This window comes from Rhodnius prolixus, unplaced genomic scaffold (genome assembly GCF_049639745.1).
Source record: "Rhodnius prolixus isolate KJV_2025 unplaced genomic scaffold, Rpr scaffold_2, whole genome shotgun sequence".
Lineage (NCBI taxonomy): Eukaryota > Metazoa > Arthropoda > Insecta > Hemiptera > Reduviidae > Rhodnius > Rhodnius prolixus.
The window spans coordinates 31,350,701-31,365,750 of NW_027411592.1; the positions used below are offsets into that span (position 1 = coordinate 31,350,701).

Sequence of the window (15,050 nt, forward strand, 5' to 3'; positions counted from 1 at the left end):
TGGGAACAAAATATCTTTTGTATATAACAAAATAGCTGTTTGTTGACTATGTTCTGTTGATGAGCTAGAGTTTTCTTCAGGGTCGTTTATTCGGATGCATCTGGTGCAATATCGTACGTTTAGCTAAGTATCAGGGCCGGATTTAGATGAAAAGAGGCCCTAGGCTATTCCACTTATGAGGCCCTCATACAAACGAACAGACCCAATGAGCCGAACGCGTTGATCTTAACTAATGCATTTTTATGTTTGTTAATTAGCCATATGCGTAGAATTTCTCCTTATTTTCGGTTCAGTGTTTTAGTTTTCACTGTTTTTTAGAATAGTGCAATTTTAATTTTGCTAACAATTTGAATGTAGGCCCCTCTTGATCTTGAGGCCCTAGGCTGAAGCCTAGTTAGCATATAGGAAAATTCGGCCCTGCTAAGAATTCACGGTCTGCTTCAGCAAAATTGAATACTGTTGCTCTGGGGATATCATATGAATAAGGATATGGGAATACCCTTATGAAAATAATACAAGTTTTGTCCATCCAATTTGAGTACAACTATTCACTTAATAGTACAATAGTCGAAATAGTGCAATACTTTATTACTAAATATCCTGTCATTTTCAACGTGTTTGTGGCAAATTTTAGAACTCTGCAAGTCATGATTACCTGCCTGTCTCTTTGTAGGCTAGAAAATTAATATAATCAGCCTTCTGTGCTATAAGGGACATTTTGACAAACTTGGAGAATTTTAGAAAGAGGGGTGTTGAACTTGAAAAGCTCAATTCTAAAGGTGCAAATAATAGAAAAAAAAATAAGAATAAAAAAAGTCTGGTCTGAAAATCTTTCAGATAGCTATTTGGGCTTTTCAAATCGTAATTTTTGATAGCTTGTAAGTAGAACATTCTTAACCCATAAATGCATATTTGGCGGAAGCTTAGAACATCAGTTTCACAAAAGGTCCTTTAATAAATGTTATTTGAAAAATGTTGAAAATTAATCGTCGTTGTTTTACAAAAGAATACACTGCTCCGCATCAAATGTTATCTTATCACATTCAATATTTGAAACATTTTCACGTTTTAGTAAGTTTTTTTAAGGAGTTCGGTGAGTCTAGGCGGAATGATTAATACTTTTTTTTAATTATGAACCATCCAGAACCAATCAAAAAAATAACGTCGAGATCCCAGGCAGGAATCCAACTGCTGGCTCTTAGATTTTATCTTCTGAAGTGCTCCTTAATGCTCACTGTTCGATGAGGATAGTGTTATATATAACAAGAAAACAGTGTCCGGAGGCTAGTAATGCACTGAAAAAAGCTTCGGACGCCATTAACCTTAGACATTGATGCATAAATACAAAAAAAAAATAAATGTATATATTTTATTTATAGAAAAAAGTTATTCAGTAAAGTACATACTTCAGCTCATGCTAATTTGTACACTGGTCATCCACACACCAAACAAAACCCCAGAACTGATTTTATTTAATTTGTTGGCCCTAAATAATCGTGAACGTGAGAAAGTTGTTCACGAAATAAGACGACTTCATTGCATTAAGGATTTGTAAGGTACAAAGGTAAAAACTGAAGTATAATTACTTCATGAATTCATGATATGTTTTAGTAGGCCAGCTTATTGAACATGACTTCGGTCCGGGTTTTGTGAAGCTACTCTAACTGTTGCTTTATGACACAGTCGTGATTTTAAGATGAAGTGAATGATGAAATGAAGACCCTTGTATAAACACAATGATGGTAAACTTGCAAATACATACATTTTTTCCAAAGCACAAAGTCATCGCTCCATAATCTCTGCTCGGTAACGGGTGAAATAGGTATATAAATATGAATTTCTTATAAATAAAAATAAATGTAAAGTACTAAGTAAATCCTGATAGCAACGATCATTCTTGATCGCAATTATTTACGGACTAATAATAATATAATAATGGCACGGTTGGCTGAAAATTATTTCGCTTTTGTTGAATTTATCATTTTTACCTTATATTTAAATCGAATAATAAACATTCAGAATCGGAGTTCATTCAATTTCATTCTAATTTTAAATTCTAAAAATTATTTTTCTAAAGAGGTAAACCATGTTTCAAGAATAGCTTCTTATATTCTATTTCAGCACTAATAATGATATCTATTGATAATTTATAATTTATTCGGTGAGGACAACAAATTGCTTAACTCAAAGTTACCTAATGAAAGTCCATTATGTGTATACTTAATCACAATGCAGATTTCATCCAAAATTAATTTGATATTCAAAACTATTAAATTCAGCATGACTTAGACACAGTTGTTTACCCATTTGAACTTAAAGAGAACATTGTCAGCTAGTTGGTAACCCTGTAAAATATGTAAAGTATTTGCTGCTGATCTGTGCGGTGAGGCAGCCATGTTTGATAGTTGGTGTTAGTACCAGACTCATTGAAAAGTGAATGTGGTTGTCATTATAAGAATTAAATATGACGCAATTTCTTCCACCTAATTTACTGGCGCTTTTTGCACCTCGAGAACCAATACCTTTCTTACCTCCAGCAGCCAAATTACCACATGAGAAAAAAAACCGGGGATATTTGGGAGTTGGACAGTTTCTTTCTATGTTTGAGGTAATTGCTTTTAATATTACAACGAAAAATGGCGTAGTTTCAGTAAATGTATCGGAAGTATGATATTATTTTTTTAAATATTTTTCCAAAGGACCCTTCGGAAACTCCACCTCCTAAAAAGGTAGAAACCCGTGAGGAGCGACTGGAGAGAAGGAGAAGAGAGAGAGCCGAGCAAGTTGCTTACAAACTTGAACAAGAAATTGCAGTTTGTAAGGAATTCATCATTTTTCTGTAGATTCAGTTTTATAAATACATGCTTTTAATTCTTATTTTATTTATTTATTAGGGGATCCACATGGAATTCCAAACGCTACGAGCGATCCATTTAAGTCATTGTTTGTGGCGAGAATTGTAAGCATATTACTTAGGTTTTAGTTGACTAATGTCATAGTTATTAAAAAAAGAAACCTAGATTTACCTTGTTTGATACGTTTTTCTAAATATTTTCCCCAATTTTTTTGTAGAATTATGATACATCGGAATCCAAACTACGGAGAGAATTTGAAGTCTACGGCCCCATCAAGAAGGTAAATTAATTTCATATTAGTGAACAATTAATGGTAAGATCGAATAAAAATGTTTATAAATTTCATAAAAAAGTTTGGAGGTAATGTAAACTTGGGAGAAGATTTGAATGTAGAAAGAAATACAAACAACCTCTCTATCAATCACGATTTCATGTTGAATTGTTATGATTTATGCTATCAAACTGTTACTCAACTTTTTGACCATTGTTACTATTTGTTTCTTGCTGAGTCATTTCTTAAAAAAATGGTGGTTTAATCGTTGCAGATCGTGTTGATCCATAACAGTGTTAATGGAAAGCCGAGAGGATATGCTTTCATTGAATATGAACATGAAAGGGACATGCACTGTAAGTAATTGTTTAATTTATATAATTTTCATACTTTCAGATATAAACCAATAAACCATTAAGATAATTTATCATTACATTGATAATATATAATTTCAATGTAGGGAACATTACACATTTCATTGAAGGTATATTTATTTGAGTAAGTATTTTATTTTTGTTTTTATTTTCACAATAACCCACTGTTTCTAAATGAGGTAATATTTTCCGGATTATATTTTCTCTATTATTAGATTACATAATGCTAAGAGAATGAGATGTTTTTGGCCTAATATAATTTTCTTGTTCTGGGTCCAGTTGTATGGCGAGCCTTGGCCTCTAAATGCCTTCTCGAACTCACATTGATTCCGTGATAAGATCACTGCTTTTATAGGTTTGTATGTCTGGTAAGACCCAACATACAACAATTTAAGGGTATATACAAAGTTAGATTTAATATTTTACTTTGATAACTACAATCATTGTTATTTTAAATTCAACAACAACTTTCTTTTTCCTCAGTCCCGAGTAATAATCGGTTAATGGAAGACAACAATAATTTGCATAATATAAAGGTAACAATGTGTAATTTAAAAAAAAAGAAAAAAAATTATATAACTTAATTTGGAAAATGATACACTTTTTTTAGAAATTAAAGAAAGAGGTAAGAAAACAAAAAAGGGTTTGTATCACCTCACTTTGGAAGAATCAGAAAAATAAAGGTGTTTTATTTTTTTAATTTTTTTTCTTGTATATTGTTTTTATTACTTTTTACAATGGGGTAAATTTTCATGGCAGTTGGAATGTTTAAATTAAATGGTTTAATAAATTGCGCGAAAACCGTAAGTAATAAAAGCGCACCAGGTAAATGAGGCGGTAATCAAGGAGAGGAAAGAAGGATGTGCTACGGTTGATTTTCCCCTTTGATGGTAGGTACACGTTTTACCTTACCTTCTTTAAATTTAATATAAAAAAAAAACCTAATTTCTCATAGAATGCCAGTGTTCCCGTTTTGGTTAGATCAGGCAAGTTAAGTGACTTGTAACGTGCAGATTGCACTCTTGATATCCATTTAGATTGGGTAAGCCAATCGTATTATATTTATTATTATTATTTCCAAAGATTAAATCCATTTTAAGACCTTATTAATGTTGAAAGTCTCTCTTGTGTTACAAAATAACCAGAGTTATTCTTCCACAATAGGAAAGTAGTAACATTTAATCTGGCTCATTTCTCTTTTCTAGTAATTTGATCGTTTTAAAGTAGGTATGCTTATTTTTATATGTTTTTTAATTTGCTGCTTGTTTAAAGAGGTGGATATTTAAGTTAAAAGATCTCGATCATCCATATTCAATATTCAAATTTTAGTTTCTGTTAGTTGATCACATTTTGTTTAAAATGCTAACCACAGGTTCCTTAAGGAACGTATTATATTTTGGATTGTTCGCTAGTTCATCTAAAATATAAAAATTATTTCGCCATTTGTTAAGGTCTTTATAGATTTAAGAATCCGCTTCACCCAGTTCGGGCTTGTAATGTGTAATGCCTATTTTCTTCATGCGTACATCCCCTTTTGTTGCTGGAGACCAATAAAAGAAAAGTTCTTTTCCGGTGCAATCTCAATATGCTGCGTAATGACGTAACGTAAAAATTTCCTGATACATCGTTCGAAAGCGGTTTATTTCTTGTAAATAATTAAATAACTTTAATAATTGATAGAAGTTTTCCAGTTATATAATAGCTCTCATTTAGCTTACTGAAGTTTCGCAATTTCATCCGAAACCGGTAAGAAAAAAAAATGCGGGTAATGATTTGTAAATTCAAGACATTCACCCCTGCGGTACCAACCACATTTTCACATTATCTACTAAAAAAAAAAAATAAAAAAATCGCGAAAGTTACCTCACATGAACCCAAACGGATTCTTCATAATTCCTATGCATTTGTAACGTGGAGAATTGGGGAATTTTTTCATTACTCATAATAACATTTAGGTTGAAGTAATAGAAAATCAATCACATATTGGTGATTATTGAGCTTTCCGAAAACTTTTAACTTAGCGCAGTTATTCTAATTTTATATGCCATAGAATGACATTTCTTTTTAATTGAGATAATTTGTTAGAATTCACTCTATTGACAAACGCCAAATTCAGTGGGTACTATTTACTCTTAGCTTTTTTTATAATTTGCCCGGAATTAATTTAGGAAGGTTTGTTAAAGAAGACTCGATCAGGTTAGTATGTTTTTTAAAGAATATATTCAACCATCTTCACTGTTTTAATATTTTTCACAGCCGCGTACAAACATGCAGATGGAAAGAAAATAGACGGAAGGAGAGTATTGGTAGATGTGGAGCGTGGTAGAACTGTTAAGGGATGGCTCCCGAGAAGATTGGGTGAGTTGGTTTTTATTTTGTACTTAAATAAAATTTAAATATATTCTCAGATATTTTATTGAAATTGAAAAGAATCACATAAATTGTAAGATTTCTATTTACTCTAGTTTTAGTAAGAGAAGCTATTACACCAGAAATATCCATTTTGTGGTTCCCAGAGTCCGAAAAAGTAGTTTTTACAAACGGGCCTCTGTGTGTGTTTTTAAGAGTTTGGGGGTCCAGTCAAAAAACGAAAAATTGCAGCAAGTTCAAATTTGATATCTCATATGAATATATAGTATAGGCTTCGTGACCGTAAATTATTAAACTAAGGATTGAATATTGTCGAGGAATGGGTCAAATAAAAAACAACTCGCCTTTTTGCCAACGTTTCGACAAATATATTATTGCTGTATTTTTTAAATTTACTTCTAATCATTTGGTTCTTATGGTATTTAGTTCTTAAGGGTTTTTTTGGTTTTTCCTATGTTTGTCTTTAACGTTTTTGTATTCTAAGAAATTTCTCAATATCTATTTTATGTACTCTTTTGTCAAATTGAACGTTGTTTTTAGTCTGTTGTATCTGTCCCATCTCTTTATTGTTATTACCTAAATTCCCGTGTAAGTCCCGTTATATCTATGTACAGGGTGAACCAGTAAATATTGTCCATAGGCCAACTGTGTGTAGTACATCTAAAGTGGAGTTCAATGACGTATTGGCCAACTTCATATTTTCCACTGTTCTTGAGTGACGTCACTTTAAAGTTTTTTTCTAAAATCATTACTTTTTTCCAATAAAAATGTTATTACTCAGAAAGTTTTAGTCCGAATTCGATTCTGATGACACGGTTAGAAAGACAGATCAATTTTCTAAAAATTGATACCATTTCGAAGCAAAAGTTATTCTCCAAACAGCCTCAATCTTCCTCTGGATGCTGAAAAAATAATAGTAATCGAAATTTTTAAGAAAACTCATTCAGCCCTTACGTGATCATTATCAGACCTAGGTGGTGGCACTTTTTATAAAAGTTTGCTTGTTTAATGGGCTTTCAAACGATGTATTATTTTCCATGATTCCTTTTATCTTCGTATGAGAAATTACGTTTGTTTTACAAGAAAACGTGTTTACGAGCACTCAACAGTGTTATGGTACGATAGAAAATTTTGAAACCAAGGTAACAGATAAGTGAAGTTTATTTGTAAGGCACCTAGTTGTACTGGTTAATACCTAATTCAAGAATTTTCCTAGAAAAATTCGGTTTAAAGTAGATCCTTAGAAGAGATTGGAGTAGGCTTCCTTGTGAGATTAAATATCTTTGTAATGTACGGTTTTGAAAATTGTATAATGTTGGTAATAACATTTTTTGGTACTAATGTTAATAATTTTACAATTCAGTTTTGAAATTACTCTTGTATGTAAACAATTTTCTTTCCCTTATTCGCAAACTTTCAGAATTGGCAATTTGTGTGATAGCTTCACAATTTTTTCTGAAGAAATAGTTTATTTTCAAAATAGTGTGATAAAGTATGCTCCTATCCCGGTGATAAGAGAAGTGTTTTCTTATCCTGGCTAAAAGTGGTTATAGTTACAGCGCTGTTTGTTCGATGAATTTTTTATTTTTTAGTTGATTCGCAAGCCTCCATGAATTTCCTAGTTATTTTGTAGGAGCAGCCTCATTCTTTTTCTTAGCCAGTTCAAAGCATACTTTAAGGCTTACCAGAAACTCTCTGATGAACTTCTCTGCTGAACTCTCTTATAATTTTTTTTTTTGTACGTTTTGTTGTGTATTGTTTTTGTCTTTATTGGTTTGCATAGGCCATTTTGTTTGTAATTTCTTTCTTGCGATTTAACTTTTGGAAATGAAGCTTTAAATCAATGTGGTAATTAAGAAGAATTTGGTGTACTTTTCTAATATTATTGATTTTATCTTCTATTAGGAGCATGCTTTAGTTTTTATACTGATCGTTTTCAAAATTCTATCCATCGTCAGAGATTGATTTATCTAACAGATTCATGTAAAAATTTGAATTTCAATTTTTAAGTTTCTTATCACACCATAAGGACATGTGAACGAGGTTACTTGTATTGTATTTATTTTTTTGTCTAAATAGTATTAAATTTGCATCTTTCTAAAAGTACCAATTCTACACTTAACATGGAATTATTCCTTGCTGAGATTACTGCTACAGAAGGCAGCAAAATAAAAGCTGTCAATTGAGAAGTTATTAACTAAGTAGTTGTAGGTTGGGACCGAGGTTAACTTCGTTTATTGGTTACTTAGTCTGTTTTGGCGAATAAAGCCCTTCTCTTATTGGTTGAAAATGTGTATACATTTTTTTCTGGCAGGGACATTACTGCCGATTAGATATCGTGGTATGAAACGCCTTGGCTAAAAGTATTAGGCACCTATATAATTTAAATTAATTTCAAATAAAGCTGAAAATTTACAAGCAGCAAGTTACAAAATGTATATTTTAAAATCACTTACATCAGTGTTAGTACTTGATAAGACCACCCTTTGCTTTTATAAAAAGTTATTATTAAACATTTTTTCTATTGATGGCTGCAATACCTGTTCTAACATGGAAGTATACTTCTCGTTGTTCATCCTGCCATCACAAATACCAATTTTTCCAGTGCCTGACGCGCCCATACAACTCCGTACTTTTATACTAACCCCTCCAAATTTAACATAGGAACCACGCATTCCAGTATACTCCTTTGCTGCGCCTTAAATGTGGCCTCCAGACATAGAAACAAGCTAGATAAAAATAAAAATAAATTGTGTTTTGCACAATTTTGAAAGTAGATTTTATCTCTATATTGGTTTAATCAGACCTAACAATTTTGGTGAAATCATCGAAAGTCTAGTCTTCATACTTTTTTACCCATAAGAGACGTTTTAATTTATTTTTGGCAGACAGTAGTGGCTTTTTCCTTGTCTTACACCTTTTCAAACCTGCAGCTACTTGCCTTCGTCTAACTGTTCGAGCCGAAATTTCAGCTCCAACTCACTAAATAAACTAGCTAGCTAATTGAGAAGATGTTTTCGTTTTGACTTTAAGGGCTTCTTTTATGAACATTCTGTCTCCTCAACTGCCAGATTTGCTTGGGCGGCCTGACCGTTGCAAACTTTGGGGGAGCCAGTATTTTGTATACCTTTTAATGGTCGTTTGCGCTGCTCAACGGGATATTTTCAATTTTTTTTGAAATTTTAAGTTGTGGAAGTCGCTCCGACAGTAATGCAGTAATATACTTCTTTCAACTTCACTTATATTACCGATATGACTTCTTAATAATGTTGTAACTACCAAAATTAAAACAAACCACTTTCAAGCCAGGTGTCTTTATGTTAACTACATTCATTAAATAATAATTATACAGTAATTGAAATTCGACCTGTTTGTAAAACCTATCGGAAGTTCTTTGTTTTATAAACATTATTTGTACAAAAAAAAGTATAAAAATTATTCCAATTGTTAACTTAACATAATAATAACTCTTATTTAAAGGGTGCCCAATACTTTTGGCCAAGGCTGCTGTATATATAGACATTATCCTTGAAAGAAGGTTCAAAATAGATCAGATCAGTGCACGATCGAACTTATCTGGGGTTGTGGGCTAAAAAAATATAAAAATTATTCTAAAATATGAAAATATTAAGGTATCTTCAGTAAAATATTTTTTTACAATAATAGGGAACATTCCTCATGGATCTAAACGTTTTAATACCATATAAAACCCATACTCTTATACAATTTGGTAAAATATATCTTATTTTGCTTCTTTTCTTTTTTTTTTAGGTGGTGGCCTAGGAGGTACCCGAAGAGGTGGTCCTGAAGTGAATTTGAAGCATAGTGGTCGTGAAGATAATGAAAGAGAAAGAGAGAGATATCGTTTAGAACGTGAAGCTGCAGAAAGAGAACGACCTTCAGGTAGAAATGAAAGAGAAAGGGATCGTGCTGAACCTAGACGTAGGTCTAGAACAAGAGAGCGGGATCGTACAGATAGAGATCGGGAGAGGGATAGGGACCGTGACAGGGATAAGAAGAGAAGATCAAAGAGGTAAGGATGTTTTCATTTTAAAATAAATTGATCAAACAACTTCCCTCATTACAGGTTTGGAAGTTATGATAAATATAATTTTTTTTTATTTTTAGTCGTTCTCGAGAACGCAAGAGAAGAAGGAGTCGTGAGAAAGCTGATCCTGATATTGAAGAGGTTGTTGACCGTGAAGATAGGAGTGGAAGAGATCGGGATCGCGGAGATAGAGGTGATAGAGATAGAGATCGTGATAGAAGAGATAGGGATCGCAAGAGGAGGAGAAGTCGATCAAAAGACAGGGAACGCAAAAGAGATCGGAGAGATAGAGACAGAGATAGGTAAAACTTCAGATAGAGTTCACAATGTTTTTTTTTAATTATTAGTTTTTTTTTTTTTTTTTTTTGGCCCATCAACAGCTGAGGTTATTAGCGCCCGGAGCTTTTTCCAGTGCACTGCCGGCCTCCGGACAGTGTTCTCTCGTTACAGGCAACACTATCCATCACCGGACAGTGAGCTGTAAGAAGCTCCTAGGAAGAGAAAATCTAAGGGTCAGCTGCTGGATTCGAACCCGGGACCTCCGCGTGGGAGGCCAGTATGCTAACCTCATAGCTAATCCCTTCCCTTATTAGTTTTATTAATACCAATTTCTCTAGAAGTTATTGAAACTTCGCTATCTATGGCTCTAAAATATTCGTAAATGACCCTGAACCAGATTGCTAACGATTTTTCTTTAATGGCTGTTCTCATCCCACTGATACTCACAATAGTTATTGATTAAGTTGCTTCCCACTATAAATACAACTTTTTTAAATTCCATCTGAGTTACTCTTCTGAGTGCCCGTTGATAATGTTGAAATATGAAAGAATTAAACCTACAAATTGTAATAAACATATAAAAAATATTACTTTAGAAATTTAATACATTTTTTCGGAACATTGTCTGCGCTTCTAATAAATATTCTTTATCTTTCTGTGGTCACTCGAACTGGAATGGCATTTGCACTCTTCTAGCTTCCCAAACACCTTGCGTCCTGGCAAGGCAAAAGCTGGATCCAAGATTTGTAAGGTGCCATTTGTCCTCTCGCCGTGTTTTGAAATATTTGAAAACAACCAAATTTTTGCACGGTGCGACAATTGTTTTTAATAATTTTATTATTTTAAAAAATATAATTCTCTTGTATCTTAGAATAACTAAGAATTTTTTTTATTAAAACGATCATATCCAGAGTGGCCATGAAATTTTTTTTGAAGTAAAGTTTTTTCTTGAAAATGTTTCTCACATTTTGATTAATCATTTCAGAGAAAAGGACAGAGACAGGAGGGATAGGAATGCTGGAGGTGATGAGTATGAGGAAAAAGTCAGAATTAAGGTGGAGCCTCCCGATGGTGAGTGTACAGAACTTAAAATCATACTTAAGAAGGAATGATAAAGCAGATGGTGAAATCAGTTCATTATATTTATTACTATTTGTAATAATAGGGAGGCGAATTCTATTAGCATTCAAGTTATCCTAAAACAGAATTAGTAGTTCTGGTTTATTTACTTGATTGTCATCTTAGTGTCAGTTGGCTGATCTTAGCTTTTGTTGGGGCCTTACGGTAATTACTTACGTCTTCAGGAAGCTGGCCCGGTGCAACTCATTTTTGGAATGGAGAGCCAGTGTTTGATTTTGGGCTGAACAAATGCTAGGAAATAAATCTTGACTACTTATTAAGACCATAGAGAATTTAACCAGGTTCTTATTAGGAAAAGGACTGCATTACACTGTTTGTGAGCTAAAATATTTTTTCCGACGTAGAATGACAGAAATGAAAAAGAATTTTCAAGGTCTTGCTCGGTCACAACAAGAATTATGTTTTTACAAAATATCCTCCAAATTCAGTTAACTTATTCAAGGTACTCTTAGACAAACACTGTAAACAAAAGCCTACCTAACTAGATCATCTAAAGCTGCTCAAAGAAAAACAAAAAAACAGTAGGTCCTACTTTTAAGTTTTATTTTAATCTTCTTAACAAAAACTTACAGTTTAAAAAAATAAGTAAAAGGGTTGATTAAACGACTAAAGGTACGTACACAAATCAGCAATTACCCCACATTTCATTCTTACATCAGTTCGTAATTTCAGTTATATGGAGACGTTCGTAAAAGCGTGTGTTTAATTGACATTTTATTACAACTGGTGTCATTTAAGTAAATTTACTGCATTAAATTTTCATTAATTTTGTTTAGAATTTATTAGATGACACAGACTTTTATGTGCTCGCCATTTTCATGGTCAAAATAATTGTTCAGTAATGAGTAGCCTGCCATAAAAAGTAAGTTTATATATTACAGCAAACTGGCATTCAACCGGACTGCCTAACCTCCCCCCTCTCCCAAAAGTGCCATTAATAGAATTATTCCAGAAAAATGTTTCTTATAAAAGTTATAGAGCTATTTGTGAGTTATAATTGTACCAACTTAAAAAAAAAAAAAATTGAAGAAGCACAGTTTCAACTTATTAAATTAATTGTTTTGCAGATTATCCTGATTATTCAGACAATCATTATCAATCGTCCGACTTCAACGCAGAACCTGTTAAGTATGAAAAAGATGAAGATGAGCGCTTAAAATATCTTAAAGACACAAAACCAAACATCAACAATTTGGAAAATGAAGAGAATGGAGGTCTCGGAGAAATGGGATATGATGAAGATGTAAATTTCTAAACTAAATGTTTATCTAGGTACAAACATATAAATAATTTCTTATTTAAAAATGCTATACTTTGTCATTGTGCAATGAAAATCGGTAATAATGCCTTTTTTTAAACAATATTCTCTTTAATCTAACAGTTTAGATTCCTACTCACTTTATTATGTAAATTTTATAAAAAAAAAAATTATTTGCTATCAATTTTTAGCAAAGATGAGTAACATATTTTAGGACATAGTGCTATTGTAAAATAAATATATCACTACATTTTCCTTTTAGGAATTAATTATATTATCAATAGAGAAAAAAAATAACCGAATCATACTCTATAGAAGATGCTGATGGACATTATTTAAAGTGTATTTGATTTCTGATAGACTCATTTTTAGTTTAATCTTGTTTTTGTAAATTTAATAAAATGACTGGGTTATTTTAAGCCCTCTTTACATGAGGTTTATTCGTAATTTCTCGTTTTGTCCTTGGAATTTACCTTTTTTTTTTAAGGAAGATAAAATTTTCTCAGCAAAACAAAATAGAGAATTTATATTTGGATTCTCTTAGAGACAAATGTCTTCAAAAAATAAGAAAATAAGATTTTTTTAAACATTAAATTTATATTACTGGGATGATGATAGGTTACTGAGTACGATTTTGTACCGAATAATTGTTTGATTGTGGTTTTCTCAAGCATATTTTTTACTTCATTTTAGAAACAATTTTCGTTTGATTGGTAGAAGTGTTCTAGAAGTTTCCTTTTTCCTTTTTACGTTGTGAGTGTTCGTGAGAGAAAAATTAAAAAACTAAAATGCGAAATACTTTTGAAACTTAGTATTGTTATAAAGGTTTCTGTAAAATCTGCTTACATGAATAGCAATTACACAGAATTTAAAGTAAAGTAATCGCCTATTTTTTTAGGCGGGGCTTAACGTCCAACTACCAATTAGGCGTCGTGGACGGGTGCGAAGCTCATACTTTACCATAAACAATTGTTTTCTAACTAATAAACAGTAGTAGTCATACGCGAGATTCGAACTGGCTGTCTCCCACTTACAAAGCTACGTTCTTGACCACTAATTACACAGAATATTAGTTGTTTTTTTCTTTGTTTCAAACCTTAGAATACTAAATACTAGGTAAAAATATCACTTTTACTTCAAGCATGATAATTGAAATATTGATTTAATGGACTTCACTGATTTTGACCACCACAGCTAGTGAGGTGGTTTAATTTGTTTCATTGACTACATGGCAGCTATATTTTTTGAGGCAGCTGTCGCATTTGACACAGTTTGGTATCGTAGAGTACTATTCAAATTTTAAAAAAACACTCCTTCAAATTACAATTCTTTCTACACGACAAAATACTCAAAACACTTTAAAAGGAAGATGGCAAATCCACTCGGAACTGCTTGGGTCAGTAATTAGACTAACCAAAATACTGTATCTCAACAATAAGAAAATCGTTTTGGTGGTGGGATTGGGTAGGATTTCCTGTAAGGTTACTTTTCATTGTTATGTACTTTTTGCAAACAGTTAAATATTGCTGATGCAAATATTTGGAACCTTGAGAATAGCAGTTAATAGAAAGTCGTATTGGTTTTCACACTTTTTTTTTTACAGAACCCAGTTAATTTTGAGGGCTTGTCCAAAACAGATAAAAACGGCGTTGATTTTATCTGTCGTAGATCCCATGTTTTATGGGTCTCTGACCAGTTTCGGACTTTCAACTATAGTCAGAGGTAGATTATTTAGTTTGGTGTAGAGAGTTTGACTCACGTTACCGCCTCGCGCTACATTTGCTGGCTAAGTAAGGGAGATTATACGGTGTGTTTTATTCAAAATGTTAATGAATCGTAAAACATTTTGTGAAAATAATATAATAAAAATGAATTAAACCTAATAATTGTTTAAGGATTCTAAAACAACTAATATTCTGTGTAATTAGTGGTCAGGAACGTTTGTTCAGTGTATGTATAATGTTTTAGTATTGTAAAGTTAGAGTAGTACTTTAAACAGGAGGCTGTGAATTTAAGCAAAAAAACGCTCGATTATAGTGTTATACCTATCCACATTTTCAATATATAGTAACGCTTCCTGCGCCATTTGTATATAATCGATAAGGTCGAATAGCGAACGAATTACAAATAGTATTAGCTCTCTTAAACTCGACACGACACTAACCTGGACTCCACACAATATATGTACTGGAATAAAATCAGCCCTTCCAAACTTCTCAGGCAGCTCTATCGAAAAAGGATTAGCTATGCGGTTAGCGTTTTTGATTCCCTCACGGAAGTCCCGGGTTCGAATCCAGTTGATGGCCCTTAGGTTTTTTTCTTACAGCTCATTGCTGTCCGGAAGGCAGCAGTGCGTCGAAAAAAGCTCCGAGCGCCAATAATCTCAGATGTTGACGTGCCTTAAATACTGCAGGTCTGCAGGCTTATGCCTGTTTCCAGTGATGGCATCCTAAAT

The 15,050-nt window shown here is 32.6% G+C and overlaps 1 protein-coding gene across 1 annotated transcript; it reads left to right on the forward strand.

Annotated features, from left to right (window-relative positions):
• Nucleotides 1–2,359: 2,359 nt before the first annotated feature.
• Nucleotides 2,360–13,030, forward strand: LOC141449483 (uncharacterized). The gene is made up of 10 exons (XM_074118973.1): nucleotides 2,360–2,608; nucleotides 2,700–2,817; nucleotides 2,895–2,959; nucleotides 3,073–3,135; nucleotides 3,401–3,482; nucleotides 5,757–5,858; nucleotides 9,642–9,903; nucleotides 9,999–10,220; nucleotides 11,183–11,268; nucleotides 12,405–13,030. The coding sequence occupies exons 1-10, from the start codon at nucleotides 2,465–2,467 to the stop codon at nucleotides 12,590–12,592; spliced, it is 1,332 nt and encodes a 443-aa protein (XP_073975074.1). The 5' UTR covers nucleotides 2,360–2,464; the 3' UTR covers nucleotides 12,593–13,030.
• The last annotated feature ends 2,020 nt before the right edge of the window (nucleotides 13,031–15,050 follow it).

Coding starts and splice junctions, on each gene's coding strand:
- LOC141449483 (XM_074118973.1), top strand. CDS start 2,465: ATGACGCAATTTCTTCCACCTAATTTACTGGCGCTTTTTGCACCTCGA. Junction 3,136..3,400: donor TCTACGGCCCCATCAAGAAG/GTAAATTAATTT, acceptor TAATCGTTGCAG/ATCGTGTTGATCCATAACAG. Junction 5,859..9,641: donor ATGGCTCCCGAGAAGATTGG/GTGAGTTGGTTT, acceptor TTTTTTTTTTAG/GTGGTGGCCTAGGAGGTACC.